Genomic DNA, 22,220 nt, shown 5'->3' with positions numbered 1-22,220 from the left:
CATATTTTTTGCTTTTAAATTTTTATGACTATAACTTTAAAAAAATAAAACTGTATTAAAGAAGAATGATAATAAGTATGATCAAAGCTATTCTTATTTTATTATACATTATGTCAAACATTGTTTGACAATAAATTTAATGTATATTAAACTTATTGTCAAACAATGTTTTAGAAGGAATATAAAATCAAAATAATAATAAAATAATTGTTAATGTTCCTGTGTTGTAGAACGAAATTTCACAAAAAATTAACAAATGTCAAAGTCGTTCATTTACTGTCATTGTTTATTTATTAGTTTCAAGTTTCTTTTTCTTACAAATTCAATATTTTTTTATAAATGAATTACAAATAACTTAGGAATCGGAAACTTGCAAATATAATTATGTCAACATGTATAAAATAAACATTGTGTGAATTGTATGGTATTTCCAACTTGCCACAAGTAATTGGTAATAATATTATGACAATTTTCATTTTACACTTATTATACATATTATATTATACATTTTACACTTAGTATATAGTAATTTAGGCGAATTACTAAACAGTTTTCGGTCACCATTTTCCCAAAATAACGTGAACATTGTGAGATAAGTTTCACGTGTCTTGTAGCTTATAAATAGTAAATGTAAAATCAGTGGGCGGTGTATAGAAGTGTACGATAGGACCGAATGGCGAGGCGCCGCGGCGCAGGCACACCGCACAGGTGCTCGTCGCGCTGCATCGCCGTCGCCGCGCGTTGCATATCGTCATTATTAGCAATTACATTTACACTGTGTAATTTATACTAAAGAAAACAAAAATTACTGCTAAGTGAATATTAAAATATATGTGTATAATCTATAGATAATAAAACACTCCACCTTCAGTGATCATGGCTAGTGAAGAAGGAGTGCCCGTTGACCTGTACATCTATGATTTGACCCATGGACTTGCATCTGTGCTATCTCCAGCAATAATAGGTAGTATTACTTTGTTATTTACTTTAATTTAATAATTTTTAAAACATAAAAATTTGTAATTCAAAGTTTGGTATAAATTGATACTAAAATTAAATTTAAAATTTTATAATAAACATAAAAATGTTGTATCTACCAAAACTATATAATAAATGTTGACATTATTTCTTACATTTTGAATTAATTTAGTTCCTGGTGTTTACTTTTCTAGATTTCATGCACATTAGATTGCTTTTTCTACTCATCTTTTTTTATCTTTGCTAGTTACCTGAACAAAGTTCTAATAACTTAAATATGATCTATTTTAAAATCAACATTGTTTCAAAATATAATAACAAAAATAAATATATATATATTTCATTTATACATATTTTTGTATTTAATTAAATATTTGTAGTCAAGTGGCTAAGGTGTTACAATTACAGTACACAATGGCAGTGGCGAGTTGACCCACTTGTTTGATGTTAGTGGGACAACACTCATGCATTTATAGATATGTTTCAAGGACATTTCTATTTCCTACATATTTGAGAATACATTATTTTTTCAAAAATATTTGCTATTCATAAGAATGTCTGCAAAACAAGATAATATTTAGTTGTATTTATGTCTATTGACTACAAAATTAACAGAAGTCTTAAAAGTGGTGTTATGTTTTCAATTAATGTGTTTTTGGAACTCACTACACTTATTGTGGAAAATAATTAATGTAATTAATGTAATTTTGATTTTGTTTACAAGACTTACAAATATGTGTTGCGAAGTTCATAACAATGTTTTGTGTATATATAAGGAAATTGAGAAATGTTATCTCATTTGCTGAAATGTTAATAAAAATAATATAGTTTTCCTTATTTTATAAATGGATACATTTCTAATAATAATTAAAATAATATTAATGTTTGTTAATTATTTAATGAGATATAATGACTGAGCAATAAAATAATACAGCACTATAATATTTGTTTAGGAAATGCAAAAATTTTAATTCAGTTTTGTTTCTTAGCACTTACTTTGGGATATTTTTATTAAGTCTATCTGTTTGGACCCATATCAGAAAACAATCCAATAAGATACTGAGGTAAGGTAGGGCATTAAATGTCAAATAAAGTATGATTCTATTAAAATTATTTTTATCCATATGCACTGCTATTCAGAATAAATTGTCCCGAAACGAAAGTGTCTTTTTGTAGCTGTAGTGTGATAATAACAAAAATAACTTGATTAATGATTACTTAGCTCCACATGCTGTATACATATACAGGAGTCAAAACCGCGCTTGTCTTGTCCCGAATGCTAACTGATGATAAAAACATTAATTCCTCCGTGTGAGAATCAAAGCCACAACCATCTCATTAATGTACACACATATAATTCTCAAAGCGTCGTAACATTACAGGACAGCAGGTCGAGGGCGTGTGGCACACCTCCATTGTGGTGTACGAGCGCGAGTACTTCTACGGCGGCGCCGGCGTCACTATCTGCGCGCCGGTACGTACACTATATAGGTAGTGACGGGTCACTACGCATTATACATTACACTGTTCTCGTGTATGGCACATCTCTTGTGTAGTAGGTATACGCATACTGAGCCAGTATTACTGATAGAGATACGTGTAAAGTATAGCCGTGGTCGTATGCCACTTGCCTACTGTCGCTAAACAGATTCATGCTTAAAAACCATGGAACACGTGTTCAGTGAAATATTTAAGAGTATCAATTTCAAATTTTATAAAAATCGGTGGCGATTTAAAGATTTTTCTATACAAACATTCAACCCCTATTTCATTCCTTTAGGATTAACATTTTTCAAAATCCCTTCTTAGTGGATGTCCAGATTACGAAAATAAACATCTGTCCAAATTTCACGTTTCTACGCACATCGGTTACGTGCGTCTTACCTCAGTCAGTGGGAACATGTTCTTTTATATCCTTGTATATAGATCTGATTGGGAATAGAAATTGCAATTATTGTGTCTACAACTATAATTACCTACTGAAGTGAATGAAAATTAACTGAATTATAACTGAACTAAAGAAATGGTTTCAAGACTGGGCCCGAGAGGCGCAAAAAAGTATATTATTTTAAATTATTAAATTACATAAAAAAATTAGTAAAAAAATTAAATTAGAAAAGATTTAAGAAAGAAATTACAAAAAAATAAAAGTTAATTAAAGTAGTGTCTACTGTTCGAGGCGCCGATGACTACAATACCACGTAAAATGCGGTAGTTTCATGAGCGTAATGCGTCGCTGACATCAGATGAATGAATAACCTGCGCGTCCCCCGAGCCGCGGTCTAATTAAGGCATATATTCGAGTAGTTAGTAGAGGGACAGAAATAAAGGTGACTGTACTACTATGTAAACAGTGATGGATGTCCCCGAGCCCGTCGCGGCTATAATTAGTGAAAATTATGTTGTACAATTCATAGAAATAATATAAATTAGTAGAAAGAACTAAATCAATCTGACTAAACAATTAAAGTAATTTTAAAGTCCTTAAAATAATACGACCATTTATTTATGCAACTTAAAAATCAATTCGACGCGCACAATCGCGCATAGAACTTATCGAAGAAAATTATGTGAACCACTCTCAACAATGCCGCGGTTTGCCTATGCACCAAAGCGAGAAATTGAAAATATGAAATATTTTCAAGTAGGAATCGAATCCACAACCGCGTCGTCGTACTTGCCTCGGCGCCACGTTACACGAGTGCGCTAACAATAGTATAATCGCTACGTGAACATTGCCGAGTCTTTCTTAATCTGTCAACGCAGCGCTCTGCGCATGCTTGATTATTATTATGGTTCGTTTACAAGTATTTTTCAATGAGGGCCGAAATTTATATTCGCAGCGGCGAATTGGTTGACCACTTGCAGCGCGGTGTGTCGTCCGCTCCACATTTCCACCCGGAATAGCCATCCCGCGACGTCTGTCCCGCTCGCACTTGCCCGTTGTCCAGTACTAGTGTCCCTGTCTCACGCCCGTTAATGTCCTCCTAAATCGTGTCGAGGAATGCTCTCAAATCGTAAAGGTGACTTCATGTTCGTTTTCTCGTCGTAAATGCCACAGCGAATGGGGGGGGGGGGGGGTGTTGAAGGGGGGGTCTGTGGGCGTCGCTGTATTTTTACACTGAAGCTGTTCCAGCACGATGTGGAAACGTAGTTTATTCTATTACATCAATTGTATGTACATATTTTGTTGATATTTCTATTGCGGTATAAATTCGTATTTCTAAAAGATAATTCGTTCATGATTGTATTTAAACATTTTTTATTCCCTTTGATAAAACAAACGTTTCGTTACATTTCGTTTCATCGTTCAACTCACATTGTTTTCATATTCGTCTGCAAAGGCGACGGCTATGGGTTGGATTCCCACTGGGGGGGAATGAATTTATTTATTCCCCCCGAGTAGGAATCGTCTGATAAAAAGAGTAAAAGTAAGCGCAAAAAGTTACACGATGCGTGGGAAATAGAATGTCTTAACAATAGGTTCTCTCTGTGTAGTCTACTTTATGTGAGATACCTGCTCCGTGACGTTATATGAGTGTGTGCATTGCAGGGCAGCACGCAGCTGGGCGCGCCGCACCAGGTGGAGCGCCTCGGCACCACCTTCGTGCCCTTCGCCGTCTTCAGCGAGTACATACAGGGACTCGCCACCACCACCTACACGTTAGTACATACGCATGTAGCAAGGTACCGCGCGCCGCTGAATCTTCGAGACTGCGTGTTCGTGTTGAGTGACGGGACACAATGTGGCACATTACTTTATTACCAGAGGGAACAACCGCCGTGCTTCCAGCCACATTACAGCTGTTATTATATTACGCGTAGGGACCTACAGGTATATACAGGCCTTGACCTAAACACCCACCAGCAGGATATAATCAATGTCATTTCCCGAGGGTCTGTAACCAACCGTCAATTAAAGCACACCACTATTATACTACCTTTTTTATCCTTTTCAGACACTGCGTCTTGAAAGTTGAAATTAACACTGCGTTTTGGTCTTTTAACAAAGTGAGGAAATGAAAATAATGTGTTGACGCGAGTTGGGATCGAACCCGCAACGGTTACAATTATCTAACATTGATTACAAAATATTAAATTTTGTTTTCCTTACGTTCTGCAAGTAAAAGATAATAATAATAATAGAAACTCTTTATTGTACACCCAAAAAAGAAATAGGAAAATACAAATAAAAGAATATGGTACAATAGGCGACCTTATCGCTGAAATATCGATTTCTTCCAGGCAACCTTAGGGCGTTGGAATTCGCAAAAAAAATACAGTCGTATTGATAACCTCCTTTTCTTACAGAAATCGGTTAAAAAATAAATAGATAGTGAGTAGGGTGTGAATAGTACTAACTATATAAAAAAATTAAACCTACACAAAACCAGATATATATATACATACATACACACTTTAGATATATCTCAGTAAAGTTATAATAACGGAGTAACGCATGGTTTCTGCGCAGTTTTCGCTGTCCATTGTTTATTTTCTCTTACAAAACTTATTATCATTGTATTGTATTGTTCAATTAGTAGGAAAATAATTGAAAGTAAGAAAAATGAACACTACACTCACTATAAGTTTTAGTAAACTAGATTTTATAAGATGTGTTTATATAGCAGTGGGTACAGCCCGACACATGAACATTGTGTCATACATACAACCTGGCACTCTAACCTGTACTTATCCCCCATAGCGGCGCGGCGTACCACCTCCTGGAGCACAACTGCAACCACTTCAGCGAGGAGGTGGCGCAGTTCGCGTGCGGCGCGCGTGTGCCCAAGCGCGTGCTGGCGCAGCCCGACGTGCTCCCGGCGCCCTTGAGGGCTGCGCTCGCCGCTGCGCTGGACGCGCTCGTGCCCGACGGGGACCAGGTACCATCTCTGTATGGGGTCCAAGCGGCTTGGGTTCGAGTCCTTCGCTACATTAATGTTTATTTATATATTTTCTGAATATATATTCAACAATCCTGCCTTAGTAAAAAACATCACTGACAACTGATTAAAGTTCTAAATATTTTTTTTACCTTATATCTCACATATGTATAGCATGTAAAAAGAACCTTGTATTAAGACACTCCGTTCTACACACATTGAGGGATGAAGAACATAGAAGTAATTCATTTCCACAAACCCCACGGGGGGATCGAACCCACAACCATTATGTAACGACGTTACGCTGTTGCGTTACAATAACCTTTGACCGCATTAATGTGATAAAATATAATGCGCTCCCTATCAGGTGTTGGCCAACGGCGTGCGGCACAGTCGCCGCGACAGCCCCGACTACGTCACGCTGAACTCGCAGATAGAGGAGGCCAGGTGCGTGTGTTGTGTGTTGTGTGTTGTGTACACAGCCTTACTCACCTCTTATTAGCTTAACTTAGCTTTTCTAAAAACTTTACATTAATAAATTACTGTAAAATCGTCAGCTTAGCGTGGAAATTTGTAAGGATGTTTGTTTGTCCCAATTATATTCAAAAACTACTGAACGGTTTTAAATGAAAATGTAAACAACAAGTACAGGTGGGATCGCGACAAATTTTCTCATTTGTATTAGAACTTAGAAGTAAACATTAGTAAATAATCTGGGCAGCAAGGGTACAAGCACACATGTGGAAACGCTACAAATTGTGGATTCGATTCTGACGCGAGGAAATAAAATATATGTTTAATATTTTCATTTTTTCTCCTTAACAACGCAAAGCGCAACGCTTAGTTATGCCACTTAACACGCATTGCCTCTAGAATTCAGCGGGAAGTGGGAGACGGAAATGTCTTAATGGGTACGGAGTGTATAGGCTCAACACTAGTTCCCAGGTTCCCTCCGCCTCCCTGCTATGCTACCGTTCAAACAAACAGGCACACCATGTGTAGATACGTGTCACGTAAAGTGCGCGCGTTGCTGCTCGCGCTGTGCGCGCTCGTGCGCCTCGTGCGGCTGCGGCTCACTAGCGGACACGGACGACCATTTTAGATAGATGTAGTACAGTCGACAGTAAAAGTAACTACGACTAGTCGCTCGCGTTTGTATTCACTAGCTATGAAATAAACAATGATAGTACTACTTGGTGTTTATTTGTAGTTAGTTTTTCCTGTCTTTTGAAATTATGATATAGGAAAAGTTACCCTGTACATTAATTTAACACTTTTAAAAAAATAAATAAAAAATGTTGATTAATTTTAAATGTCGATATGGTTGATATTAATGGTATTCCTAAGTTTCTGATGAATGAATAAATAAATAATATAATAATAACAATAACAATAATTGAATTAAGTGAAATGTATGGCTGCCTAATAAGAATAATATAAGAAAACTTCAGAAAAAGCAACTGATTGAAATAATTTTATAAAATATTGCATAAAAAAATATTTTAATCCATATCTTCCATACCTATATTACAAATTCGAAAGTCTGTCTGTCTGTCTTTTACGCAATCAAGGTCAAACCGCTAATTTAATTGTGATAAAATACTAATATAGAGATACTTGAGGGTCAGCATAGGATGGATGAACATAGGTTACTTGTTATTTTCATATTTGTAATGTTGTGGATATATACTAATATATTAAAATACTTATTAATTTGACCTACGTGGGGTGAAAAGAACCTGGTCCAATTTAACCCCCTGAAGACACAGGTTTGCACGTTAACCACAAAAAAAACCCATTTATCGTATCGCCAGTCTTTCAGAACACTAACTTTTCAGCCGCGCCCAGTATCAGCATATTGGGCCTTAATGTTTCGAGTGACTGCCAGTATCGCGATCATCTGGAAAGCAAGGCCAAGTTGGCCTCGAAGAAACTGGGGGTCATCAATAGAGCGAGACGGTACTTCACGCCAAAACACCGATTGGCCCTATATAGGGCCCAGGTTCGGCCACAAATGGAGTACTGTTCTCATCTCTGGGCTGGTGCACCCCAGTATCAGCTTGACCCATTTGATCGCATACAACGTAGAGCTGTTCGAATCATTAAGGACCCAGTAAGCTGTAAAAGGCTTGACACTTTGGCTCTGCGTAGAGACGTCTCCTCGCTGTGCGTTCTCTATCGCATTTATCATGGTGAGTGTTCTGAAGAACTGTTTGACCTGTTACCTGCTGCCGAATTTTCTAACCGCACAGCACGTCACAAACTTAAATATCATCCACACCATCTGGATGCGTGGCACTCCACTACTGTGCGGTTTCGTAGGAATTTCCTTCCACGCGCCACCGAACTGTGGAATAGCCTACCCGCGGCAGTGTTTCCAGGTCGGTACGATATGGATACTTTCAAAAAGCGCGTCTATCTCCACCTCAAAGGCCGGCAACGCACCTGTAGCTCCTCTGGTGCTGCATGGGGTCGTGGGCGGCGGTGATCACCATCAGGTGACGCCAACGCTCGTTTGCCTTGTCCTTTTTCTATAAAAAAAAATACAATTTATTTCGCCTTTTTAGTAATTAAGGCGATGCCACTGATTCGGAATGACCTAGCCTACGAGCGGCATAGTATGACCGACACGAACGGGCAGATGATTTTGATGGTTTTGTAAATATTTATATATTTTCGAACTACTGTTAATTTTTATGTAATTATTTGCTGTTTATAATTAATTTATACTTTTCTTTAGGTCTCTTCGAACTCTGTTAGAAAAGAACCAAAGAGCAATTTAAAAAGTAGTTTAACTTGTTGGTGTGGTGTAAAGTTTGGTCCTGCGCGACATTGCCTGTTACTTTTTATTTAATGTTATTTAAATATATTTAGAAAAATATTTTTGATTATTGAGATAATAATATAATATAAGAGACCGAACTGAGGTTCGGTTATCTATACCGATGTTACACACTTAAGATAACGTAATTTTAATCATTTGGGATTTTATTTTATATTATTCGCAAAAATTATTAATTATTTAATATAGAAAAATATCTAGTACGCGCACACGGCAAACTTTAGGTACTTTTTCTAATATTAAGAATTTCCTTTAGTTACTTTTACTTCTTTTGTTTGTTCATTTCAATTACTCAGATATTGTTTCTAATAATAAATCTCCACTTATTATTGTTTTTTAGCATATTTGAATTATTTAGGCTTATATTTTCTTTCTAATTCTAAAACCGAAAATAATTTGTGTGTAAATGTATAAAAATTTTGTTGCGTTAAAATTTATAGCAAATTTTTAGTGTTAGGAATACTGTAAAAGGAATTAAATTGTATTCAACAAAAAAGGCACAAACGTGGCCACCGTTAGGCGCGACCATTCCCACTAGAGAGAATGAAATATTTAATTCCATTCAATTCGCAATGCACCAAGAATTCGGTGAAAAATGGGAAACGGTGCCTTAATAGGAAGAGAATGTCGTAACACTTGGTTGCCAGGTTCTCGCTACTACTATATAAACAGGCTACTCTCATGATGAAATGAGCTAGTATGCAGCATGTGTGACGGTGTGGTGCTGTGCAGGGCGGTGTCGGCGGAGCTGGAGGCGCGGCGCCACACGCTGGCGGAGAAGCTGGCGCGCAAGCAGCGCCGCCGCGACAAGAGACGCAAGCGGCAGCGCGACCAAGACGACGGCGCCGCGCTGTCGGAGGACGGTGAGTGTACTCACTCACTTATTTTACTGACACTTGTTTATTTTCCTTGTTACCGTTAGTAATTTCATCTGAACCATTTCATCTTCCAAGAGTACCACCAGTAAACTGCACGTCAGAATCTATTTCTTGTAGTCTCATAGATTGACGAAATTAAGAAAGTTTTAATGGACGTTGAACGGATATTTAACCACTTCTACTGTTTTAAAAATTAAAAGTACTTAAACGTACTGACTACTGGCACGACGCGGCGTTGAGTTCCACCACTCAACAGGCCTCGAGAATTCGGCGGAAAGTGGGAAACGGAAGTGTCTTATCCTTCTGCCTGCCCCGCTATGTGCGGGATACGTCAAAAAGCCTAAAAAAGGTACTTTAACGTTTGCGAAGTTACAATGCATTATTATTTATTAATACAAGTAAGAGTCTTTTAATTTTGCTAAGATAATTTCTAATCTTTTGAAAATTGAAATATATTTTTAGAACTACAGATTAAGAAAAGTATTCAGGTTTGTCGCATTTCAATAGGTACTTGTATACAATATTAAAGTATAAAATCATGTTCCTAATATTTCATTTATCTACGAGTGCATAGCAAATGGTTGACATTGCTCTTATAAATATCGATGACAGACAAACAGACAGGGCTGGTCGCCCAAACCAACTTGTGCCAATATGGTAATTTGATAATCTGACGCTTCTAATCAACGTGCAGCTTATGAAACATGTCATCGATGTCATTCTTATGAAATCGATGACATGTTTCTATAGGATACTAACAGCCCCTCCGCGGCTTCGCCCGCGTTATCTACATCATTATTTATTTAATAAACAGAATTGACTGACAGTCAAATGTGTTGATGTCAATGAACAATTTAATTTACTCATTCAGAAACAGCCTTAAATTATAAATTATTGATTTGGGTAAGGATTTATAATATTATTTGTAAAATAACTGTACTGATTGCATATTACAAATCTAACTTTAGATATTAAAATATCGCTCGTAGGTACCAGTAGCTGTCAGAGTTGCCCAGATCGACTGTGATGGATTTAATTAGTTACATTAACTCGTACCTACTTCTTAGTTACTCGTACATATTCGCTATGGCAGTACTAATAAAGTACTATATTAGTTATTTAGGTATTTAAAAACTTCAAACTACGTATTGTACCTATATGGTGATAATTGCACAATAGCAGAAATTTGTGGATCTTATTTTCTGGAAGTTTCATATTCGTATATTTCCATTTGCTTATAAAATTATGAAAAGATGTTTATAAAATAAAACTCTAAATATATTTATCCAGCGTATATGAAGTCGGTACAAAACGATGAGGCACTCTTGACGCGTCAGTGACCTCATCTATTATTAACTACGCGGTTGAACGCTCCCCAAACAAGTACATCAAATAAAGTCACGTGGAACTTTAGCTAATTTAGTCATTTTTTTTTTCAAATAGTAATATCCAAGACATTCACAATTGAAATAGCTCGTTAAGTGTTAGATTTGAGGAGCGTTTTATAAATATGCCTGCGACGAGGGCGGGCGGTGGTAAGGTGAGGCGTGGGGCGGAGGGGCGGCTGGCGCTGCGCCAGCGCAGGGCGGGCGGCGCGCAGTCGTCCGCGGACAGCACGGCCAGCACCCGCGACCCGCCAGGTGTCACCGCGCCTCACGTGCACCACTGAACTACACTCGTACGACGTACCGACCCTCCAGTCGCTCTGCTACCGGTTCTCGACCGTTCTGTTAGGTGTGTGAGGTCGGGACTGCTGTACTATTGTACCACAGTGTTCTAGTTAGTAAGGTAACCGACTAACAATCTAAAAAAGAGGGCAATAAAATGTTTCGATCGCGACATGCGTCGATTAGTGGGCCGCCTAAAATATCCCGCGGGCGGCGGTTGTTACATGATGCGTCTTAGTGGCACGACTGTTATTGGATACATTCATTGAGTATATATAATTATTATAGATTTTTTAATTTCGGTAAATATGATTGATTGTAAACAACGTTATACAAACTACCATATTTACTTGAAGCAATGAAGGATGTGAAAATATTTCATCGGGGGACCGAGTGGAGATCAAACCCAATACGCTTGTGTCCTTGCGCCACGACGGCCTATATGATACAAATGGTAAAATGTTTATTGTTTATAGAGATGGCAGAGGCGGTAGAGGCGGCGGGCGCGGCGGTGGCGGTGGAGCGCGCAGGGCCGAGCTCGCGCGACGCGGAGGCGGAGGCGGAGGCCGAGGAGCGCCGCCGCGAGCGCGACCCGCCCATACTGTTCACCGACGTTGATGTGAGAATACCTCCATTGCTAGCTTCACGCTATACATCGCTCGTAGCAGGGTAGACAACAACATTTTAAATGGAAAATGGAAATTAAAGCTGCGTTTTGTCTTGTTACCAGAGCGTGGAAATACAAATAATTTATTAAGAAAATAAGTTGTATTAAATAAGTTGTAACAAGCGTGTACACGCTTTATATGCTATCGTCGGAGCTCGCATCCCGCCACATTACATTTGAAAATAATTTCATATTTAAACGCAACATCACACTTTACGTAGTCATACTATACAAACAAAATTGCTCTAAATTAAAATAAAAAACACCAGAAAAATATTTCAATAACGTCTTTAATGCATACAACATACAAAAACCCACTAATCTAAATTCTAAACATAAACACTAAAATAAACATTGATTGTATGACGCTTCATTTGGATAATGATATCTTTAGGTATTGCTGGAACATTTTATGCGCATCGTTCCTCCCTGTACTGAGGTCATTTCATATTTTAAATTATGATGTAAGCACCGTGTGGAGTGACTGGGACACTTTAATGTATTTCGAAAGCCATAGCCGAGTAGGGCGCGAGGCATGAAGTTGAGTGTTCTTTACGCCAGTGAGTGGTGAGTGGTGGTTAGTTTCCAGAAACGTCCAGTCACTTGGTTGCTCGCCAGCGGAGGGTGGGCGGGGGACGGAGGACGGGGGTAGCGCCGCTAATATTTACTCATTAATTGTTATTTATAAATTGGTAAATTACATCTATATAAAATAAGTGAATGTACGAGTCTTTCTAATTGTTAAATTAGAGATAACTAATTAGTCAATACCATGCCTTTATAAATCTAATCTAAGTCAAAATACTTTTCGGTTACTTATGATATACTGTTTGTAAATGTATTTTTTTTCACATTTGCATATTATTGGTTTATATATTGTTAGTGTTTAAAAATTAAATTTTATTACAAAAGTTTTAGAAATATTGTAATACTAGTCGACCCCCTCACGGCTTCGTATGCAAGCACTGCAATAATATATGTTTTCTCGCCTGAATTACATTACAGGGCGCTGTAGAGTTCGAGGCGTTTGCGAAAGAACTGGAAGGCGTCGAGCTCTCCGAGGAGGACAAACAGAGCATGGAAGAGCTGCGCCAATACCTCGTGCACGGCGAGGGCAGCTGGGTGCTGGGCGATGGCGTGCTAACGCTGACGGGGCGCGTGCTCAACGAGGGGCTGGGCGGCGAGGCGGCACGCGTGCGTGCGCTGCGCTGGCTGGCGGCTGCGGCGTTGCGCGACGACGTGGCGCTGCTGCTGCACCAGGACAGGCGCGCGCACTGCCTGCTGGCATACGCGGCGCGTGTGGACGAGGGCAGCCCCCCGGAGCAGCTGGCCCTGGCGCGCTTCCTGGCTAACCTGTTTGCTCACGCCGCGCCCGCTGAGTGGCTGCTCTACATCAGCGAATGGGAGAGTGGCGGGCGCGTGCTCAGCAACATGCGCGCCAGCACCAAGGCGTGCGTGCACGCCGTGCTGAGTACCGAGCCGGCGCTGCGCGACGCTGGCACCGCGCTGCTCTACAACATCGCCACCAAGGAGGTAAAGTCCGTGGTCGGTATCAGCTCCTGCTCCGTACTGCACGTACTGTTGAGTGTCTGCATGTTTCATGTATGTCTGTCTCTCTCGTCTCTCATTGTATATAAAAGAGCCACCTATACTTTAACAACAAGAAAAAAAAATAACTAAAACCCAACTACTAAAATATCGCGCTCTAAAAAGTCTGAAAAGCCGTTTCATCTGATACCCCGCCCTAAACCATTTTTTATATCATGACATTATTCCACGCAGAGGGTTCCTTCCACATTCAATTTAACGTAACGCCAGCCTACAACCAGCGGGCGATCTAGCTAGACGCTTCTAACAATTCCTCATTTGTCTAATTATAGCAAGTAGTTTAGAAGTTATGAGGGAAAATATTAACATACATACATAATGGTCAAAATCATAACCCTTTTCGCTTCGTCATAATCGGGTAAAAACATGTAATGCATAATATTTTAAAGTATTCATACAGACATGATTTTATAGTGTACATATTTGTATGATGATACAGTCTAATAGCTGCTTTATTTAATTTTTTTTCTTCTAATCATAACAAAATTAATTTTAAATATGTAATACTAACTTTCCCACTCAAAAATTTTGAAACATTTCAAATCACTTACAAACAATAATCTATATATATAAAAGGACTTGTCCTCACTGACTGAGGTAAGACGCACGCACAGTCGTAACCGCTGTGCGTAGAAACGTGGAATTTGGACAGATGTTTATTTTCGTAATCTGGACATCCATTAAGAAGGGATTTTGAAAAATTTTAACCCTAAAGGGGTGAAACAGGAGTTGGAAGTTTGTATGGAAAAAAAATTAAATCGGGTTGGATTTTTATAAAATTTGAAATATAGATTTTTAAAAGTATTAATTGAACACGTGTTTCATCGTTATCTAAAATTCTCCTTCTAAGGGTGCAAATAAGGGGTTGAAAGTTTGTATTGAAAAATCTTTAAAACGCCACCGATTATTAAAAAAATTGAAATTTAGACTCTTAAAAATATTTAACTGGACACATGTTTCGTGGTTTATTAGAATTCACCCCTAAATAAGCAAGCGAAGCTGCGCGCGCCCGCTAGTAATAATATAAAATAATTTACATAATTAATAAATTACTAACTATACATACAGCAGAATCTGCAAAACAAAATAAAAAAATATGAAAACTTAAAAATTTTACATTCTAATCAACAAGCATACCACTACATACTATTGGTACAAAAACCGAAACTTTCCTTATTTTAATAATAATATTTACAATTTAAAATAACTTTAACTGGTTATCTAATAAGACATAAATTTGAATTCCACAACAATGCACACACAAAATTATTTGTTTAATTCTGATAAATCTATATCTATACTTTACAATAAAATGATAACTGACGACTGTTCAGAGGTACAGGAAAAACAAAAAATCTATTATTGGACGCAATTTATCAACATAATAGAATCCAAAACCATTATCTGTTTGTTGGTTTGTCTACACGATTATATACACTAATCTCAGAAACAGCTTAACCGATAACCGTCCAGTTTTCATTATTATTTTTAGTGAATTTCCCTTAGTATTTATTTATGTTTGTTTTATTTCAATCGGATCAAAGTTTTTAAAAATATATCCATATAAATGAATGCTTCAAAGAATACACTACTACAATATAAATATTTAATTGAATTAGCTAAAACTTTACTTTTCAATGTACAAAAATATCATTCAGATTAGCAATTGTGTAGTTAAAGCGGGCGAAGCCGCAACCATTTCGCTAGTATTTTAGAAACTCCTTCCAAATCCAAAACCTACAACAAACATATGCCAAAAAGAGACAATTATATTGACCCAGATTACTTTCATTACGATAATGCTCTAAAATCTTATAATGATTTGTCAAACACCTGTATGTAGCAAATATTTACCGAACACTTAATATGACGTGACAGGTGTCTTGTCTTTACAGTGGAGTTTAAATGTATGTCGGAAATAAGAAAGCCTGGCACCTGTGACTGACCTAATATTTGTTTAACTAATGTGTATTTTTAGTAAAAAGTATAAGCTTCATAATGTTAATTTATAAAAAAAAATATTATATATGTAAATTATAATTTTCTTAAATTAGATTTAATGAAGCGAATCATGGCGCAGAGGCACCAGCGTGCAATGGCAAACGCGACCGGTTTGGATTCGATTCCCACTCGAAAAATTAAAGATTTAATATTTTCATATCCTGGCTTTGGTAACGGGGCAAAGCGTGGTGTTGAGTTCTGTTCTAAAAATTTCTTTTCTAAAATCTGAAATTCTATTTATTTTTCTGTTGAAACGCAAAGAAGCACATTATACTAGTTATAAAGATAAAAGAATACACAAATAAATACCTTAAATATGACAAATGATATAAAATGTTTTAAATGTAAACAACACATGTTGGTCAGAGAGCGCCACGACTTGCTAACATTGTATCATTTATTGCCCGTCCTATTTATGTAACACTTGTTATATTATTGCTTCTTCATTTTTTCCCAATTTCAATTCAATCAATTATTATGCTTTTATTTATACTTGAATATATCAATTAATAACGTCGATAAATTTTAAACTTCTAAAAATAAATGTAGGTTTTCAATTGAAATCGAATCACGATCACGCTCGGACGGAGGCTGGTATATTGTCTTAACATAGAAACGATGGTTCCCTCAAGTCAACAAAGCATCTTCGCGATCTGATCTGAGTTCTGTAACTGAGAAGACTTCAGTAGTTTTGGGGCAAGCCGGTGGCTAATGGAGACACTTAAAAGTTTATATACAGGTTGGAATTGTCAGCACCACTTTAAATGAAACCACAGTTTTAACTACTCTATAAAAGCCCTATATAATTCACAAAAAAATAAATTTCCAAAAATAAAAAAGTTATTTTTCCAAACTAAATAAATAATAAAATTATCGTTTTAAAATAAAACCCCATTTGTGAAGTATAACATAACACGTACGTGTGCGTCACACGTTCCGACAATACAGGTATGGTCGGAACTGTTAACTCAACATTGATTAATTTCGTTAGCTCTGGGTTTGAAATATTTTACTATATAGGGTATAGGAGGAATATTGCCCTGCATGTATGCAGGTTCAGTAAAAGGAGCGCTGCCTCTTGCATGTTCCTTTCGCCTCTCACAAATATTGTGCAGTCTGAAGACTGTCTCGATCTCGGCTCGATCTACATTTTATAATTTTGTAAGTGAACATTAAAGTAAAGTGTATTGTAATTATTTATTAAAATATCATAATACCCCTTATTATTACATTTAAAATTGCAGTATTGTGTAATCAAGAGCAAGCCTATATCATTTCATAATGGTGTAGGACCTACCTTACACTTCGTTATTGATCTTGAAGAACCCGTTAAGTGCGAGTCGGACTCGCCCACCGAGGCTTCCGGAGTACCAATATTAGAATTATAGGTTAACAGGAAGCAACTTATAAAAAAGTTGATAAGCTTAAATTGCGGGCATATGCACTCATTTTGTATAAAATGAACTACAAATATAAGTTTGTAATAATCTTTTCTTTCATTTTATTATGTTTTGATTTTTTTATTCAAATGGGCAGCGAATTTCTTCTCCTCTAGGGACCTTAAACTTGGATATTTGACATTAATTTCAGCTTGATACCCCGAAAGTGGACCACCAGATATGGAGATAAATGGTCAGACAACGGACAGACTGGTAACGTTGTATTCCAATAAGGGTTCTGCTTTTACCTTTTGAGGTACGGATCCCTAAAAATGAAATGTTATATTTAATAATACGTGAATTAATATTTAAAATTATGAAGGTGTCTTTGCCTTTTTTATTTATATCCATCTTAGTATAATGATAATTCTTAAGTAATTTCATACAGATTGTATAATATCCAAACTGCGTTATTTTTCTTATATTTTCACATAATTTTGAAGGCAATTTTGCAAACATAGTTTATGAGTATGATTTTATATTGATAACGTGACGCTTTTATTATTTTTAAGATAAATAATTATAAGTAAAGTTTCTGCCCGTTGACATTTAGTTTTCAAGTTTCAACGAGTTAGTTTATTTTAATTTTGTTTGTCGACGGGTCCGTTTAGTGTATTTATATTTAAAGTTTATGTATATTTAAAGAACGGAAAACTTTAATAATACCTACTACTTCCTCAGAAAATTGTACACATAATGACTAAGTATTTGCTTTATTTCTAAAAGTTAAATATTAAGCGAAATCGTCAAAATGACAACCTAACCTGTAACAATATCATCATGGTTGCCAGATTCTGTATATGTAGGGGACTTTCGCCAAAAGCAGAACACAGATCAAAACAATATAAGTAACAGTTCTAGTTTGAAGTACTTATTCATTAGTTCTATGATAGATAACAATATCAAATATTTTAGAGGAAAAACGTCACTATACTTATTATTATATTTTTATGGTTTACCCCGTATGTAAGGCAGTTAGTAATAATATCTCGAAACTGTTAGTCACTTATAAAAAAATTAAGTAATTAAAACAATCTCACGGTGTATAGGAAAATATAAGAAGATATTCAATTTAAGGCTTAAAAATCTAGAAGGGCCAAAATCGGGACTCTGGCGATGCCTATAATACAGTTGCTTACTTGCCCGTGCAGTGTGCATGTCTGTCCGCAAGTATGTACGACATCGCACTCTGCTATATTGTATTTGGAGCATTCCATCATTTGTGATAACCAGCTTACTTGCACGACCTAATCACTTTTTCTTAAGAATTGATGCCGACCAAATTATCCAATTTTAAGCTAATATTTGTCTTCAAACTTACAAGTTTTCTTGATAATTAATTAAAATGGAAATAATTCCTGTACATTGTATATTAATATCTCTTTTAAATTTATTAATTAATATTTTTATAATAAAGCTGAGTTTTTCCTAACTTGCTCAATAACTTGGTTCGGAGAGTGTCGAGAAATGGGTAGGAGTGTACAGACGTGTGGTGCAGAAGTGTGGTTGTTGCAGCGGCTGGGACTGTGCGCGACGCTGCGCCAACCGCTGAAGCCCGGCACCAAATTCAAGGTGACACCACCACTACCACCACCGGGGCCTAGTTCATGTCATAACTAATGTACTACATATGTCATGGAAATTAGTAATAGTGGACCCCCGGCATCACCGACAGAATGATTGTAAATTAATATTTGGGTCTTCAGTAATGTAATGTAAGATTGGAAAAGTTGTGACCTGTAAACATTTGATATACGAATTTAGGGTTCCCTTTATAAAATATAGTCTTAGATGGTACTATCGCCCTGCAAAAACTTTATGTGATGACCGCCGGTCCATTGTAACTCTGTTGTTCATATCTAACATCCTCAATGCAGAAAGCATTGATGTTCATTAAAATTTCCTTTTAACATTACTTAATCATTTTTCAACATTTATGTTCCTTTTGTCTTTTAAGTCTTAACTCATAAACTCAGTGGAGGCTCGCGTTGGGTATTAGCACGTATGCCTATATACATGTAATATTTTCTACAATTTTAATGTTACTTAATTGAGAAAAAAATCAATGACTTCCAAAAATAAACGACTCGAACAGGATGTAGAGAACATGTAATCCTTCGGAAGGAACATGGTCGTTTATTGAATGAAATAATTCCCACCTGCGATATGCATATTTATTCGCGATATAGGTGTGTGTGTGCGTCTGGGTGTTTATACGAATACGTCTTAATTATTAGTTTAAAATATATATATTATATATACGTTTACGCTGTATCCTGCATATAGCAGAGTAGGCGGAGGAAACCTGGGAAGCTATTGTGACACTCCGTTCCCAATAAGACACTTACACGCCGAATTCCCGAGGCATTGAGTGGCGGAACTCAACGCCGCGCTACGGTTCATTACTAAAGCGAGGGAAAATTAAGTCTGTCAAACAATATATTAAATGTATTTAAATCTATTTACTCCGATATCTTCGTAGAATATGATAACATTTTCTAAGTCAATGTTGATTTACTTAACAAATATAGAAGAACAAGTAATTTCCGAGCCCACGTTAACACGTACTCGTACATGTGCTCAGTTGCAACTGGTGATGGAGCGACTAAGTAACCACGCAGTTGTCATATGCGGGCTTCGACTCTAATTCGAGGAAATTAAATATTTGATATTCCCATTTCCTTTGGTCTGGTCCGAATTCCGCCATTTAACACGTATGCCTTCATAGTTCGGAAGAAAACGGAGACAGGAGTTTCTTCACGGGAACGGAGTGTCTTAGCACTAGATTCCCAGTCTCTACGCCACGAGCACCGTCGCTGTACGCCGTCAACTCGTGTCGGTTATAGTGTTATAGTGCACGAACAAACAAACAAGATAACAACATATATATCACACGTACTGTGTGTATTTATTTATATTTATATTTATAGCTGACACCGACAGTATGAGCGCCAGATTAAACCTCTGTAATGTTTTATTACTTCAAGGATGAAGCCGATTTACTTAGAGTTAACAAATAGTATGTCGGAATTCAACTCCCGACCGGCCCGCGTTGTATTTGGAGAATGTGTCAATAATTGCACATATTATATTTTTGTCATAAAAGGGAAAAGTCGATTTGTGCAGAAAACCTTAGCAATTCCTTTTAAGAATATTTGCAATGCAAAAGTAAAAGTGAGTGTGCTGTAAGGGCCGCCGCCGACCACGTGGCCACCGGTCAGGCAGCCGCCAGGAGACAAGGAGACGACCTTATAATGTATATAGCAATCACTCAATCTACCCCAGCATAGGTTTTTAATTCAATTAAAAAAATCGATTATTTAATTTGGAGAGCGAGAAGGGTAACGGGTAAACGGGTGTTTACGAAATTTGGGAACGTTTTATTTATTTCTGATACTTTTACTTTTTAATTTCGCAAATTGCTTGTTTTATTGCGCGCCGTAGTATTTTAGTACTTGAAGTATTGTCTCGAGAATGTTCCGAAGAGAAGAAAGTAATAAATATTAAAAATTATAATATTGTATATTTGATTGATCCATATTGATCGAATATTGTAGAGGCTGAGACGTCGTCGATTCGTTTATATCTCAATTGAAAAGAAAGGAAAATGAATACGTCAATCTAATAATACTTATGTAACCCTGGGTGGGTCATTGACCCCAACGGGTTCCCTCGCCGCGCTCCTTGCTGCGCGGTCACCCGGACTCTCGGGAATACTAATATCGAAATATTCGCCGAGACGATCTTAACATATTAATATTATGTTTTAAGATAATTCATATTATCATATCCTTGTAATTTGTATTTAATATTTAAATTTCCTTTTTTTAATTGAGTTATTATAATATCAATGTTTTGCTTTTTTGGTATATATTGTTGAACCGTACAGGTATGTGCTTTATTATAACAATTTTTAAATTATATTGAATACGAATCTGGTCATATTTATGAAAAAAAATCAGCTTCAAGGTGTATCCCGCATATAGGAAGAGGGAATCTTGTGTTAGGACACTTCTTTCCGTTTGTTTCACTTTCCGGTTCGAGGCATTGCGTGTTGAGTGATGGAACTCTACGCCAAGCTTTTCCCTTGATGTCAGATCGAAGTAATGAAAATATTAAGAAATACTCATTCATTCCCTCGATTGGGGATCAAACCAACAGTCGCGTTACTCGTCCTATTTATTAGCAGAATGTTATTGTATTCTAAATTTTACAATAACAATATAAATATTATCCCAATGAGACATGCACCCAGTACCCGGTACCTAGTCTCCGACGTCAATAGATCTGTAACTGTAACTGAAGTAGCGTTGCGCGCGCACTGCACTGCAGGTGTTCGACGAGGTGTGCGTGGAGCTGTGCATGGCGGCGCTGCAGCTGGTCGCGTGGGCGCCGCCCGAGGAGCCTCTGTGGCGCGCGCTGGCTGCCCTCGCGCGCCTCGTGCACCATTCCCACGACGTGCCCCAGCTTGTCGCCATGGTGGGGCCTGACCCCGCCGCCTTCCGGTGAGTGTCCCATCCTGCCCCCTGCCCCCCTCTAGTGTACCTATCCCCCAGGCCCTAACGCGAGTGTTTGCCCCGCAGCGGCACGAGCCCGCGCATCGACGAGCAGATCGACATCATCATGCAGAAGGTGGCGGGCGTGACCAGCTAGACCCGCCCGGGGGGTCGCAGGCAGTCCGGGCGACGCATACCACAGCACCAGGGCAGATTACGTTTGTTTCTCTTTATTTATATTGTTGTTGATGATCGCCTCACCGGTGTGACCGGGGGACCGGAGTTGAAGCTCGGGAGGTAATGATAGGTCCTCTAGTAATTATATTCACTTTTGTATGGTTCTTGGTTCTTTCACAGTTTATGTAATAAATAATTATGATATTCTACAATATTTGGCATTGTATTCCCATTTGTTGACTGCAATGTTGCTGTATAGATAATGAGTAATTGTAAGTACCTGAGCTTATGGAATTGAATATTATATAATATATTGTTATGTTTGACTCTACTCGGGGTGGCGTCGCGGTGACGTCACGGGGGCGTCGCAGTGACGTCACGGGGACGTCGCGGCGGTGCATTTACACGTGATATACTGAGCAGTAGACTACCACTAGTGCTAGTTGTACAGAAACAGAATGGTGTAGAGTATTGGTTTATAAAAATATATAAATAAATCTATTGTGTTATATTCTACTTTGTTGTTTCATTTACAATTTAACTTCTATCTACATACATACATACATACCACACTCATGATTACG

At 37.4% G+C, this 22,220-nt stretch overlaps 1 protein-coding gene across 6 annotated transcripts; it reads left to right on the top strand.

The window, feature by feature from the left end:
• The first annotated feature begins 259 nt into the window (after nt 1–259).
• Nucleotides 260–22,152, top strand: LOC146531720 (uncharacterized). 6 transcript variants are annotated; one of them, XM_085198789.1, is made up of 12 exons: nt 260–451; nt 872–964; nt 2,361–2,452; nt 4,532–4,641; nt 5,684–5,861; nt 6,229–6,308; nt 9,436–9,566; nt 11,725–11,867; nt 12,921–13,460; nt 18,479–18,535; nt 21,296–21,468; nt 21,547–22,152. In XM_085198789.1, exons 2-12 carry the CDS (start codon nt 877–879, stop codon nt 21,614–21,616), a joined length of 1,662 nt encoding a protein of 553 aa, XP_085054915.1. In that variant the 5' UTR covers nt 260–451; nt 872–876; the 3' UTR covers nt 21,617–22,152. The 6 variants fall into 6 exon arrangements, with proteins under 6 accessions (XP_085054915.1, XP_085054916.1, XP_085054914.1 ...); XM_085198790.1 differs by having other exon boundaries at nt 849–964; nt 12,921–13,448; XM_085198788.1 differs by having other exon boundaries at nt 849–964.
• Nucleotides 22,153–22,220: the final 68 nt, after the last annotated feature.

Source organism: Heliconius melpomene, chromosome 15 (assembly GCF_056956725.1).
Source record: "Heliconius melpomene rosina isolate 202511_hmr_F chromosome 15, ASM5695672v1, whole genome shotgun sequence".
Lineage (NCBI taxonomy): Eukaryota > Metazoa > Arthropoda > Insecta > Lepidoptera > Nymphalidae > Heliconius > Heliconius melpomene.
The sequence above is the reverse complement of the archived record's forward strand: the minus strand, read 5'-3'. Positions and strand labels throughout refer to the sequence as shown.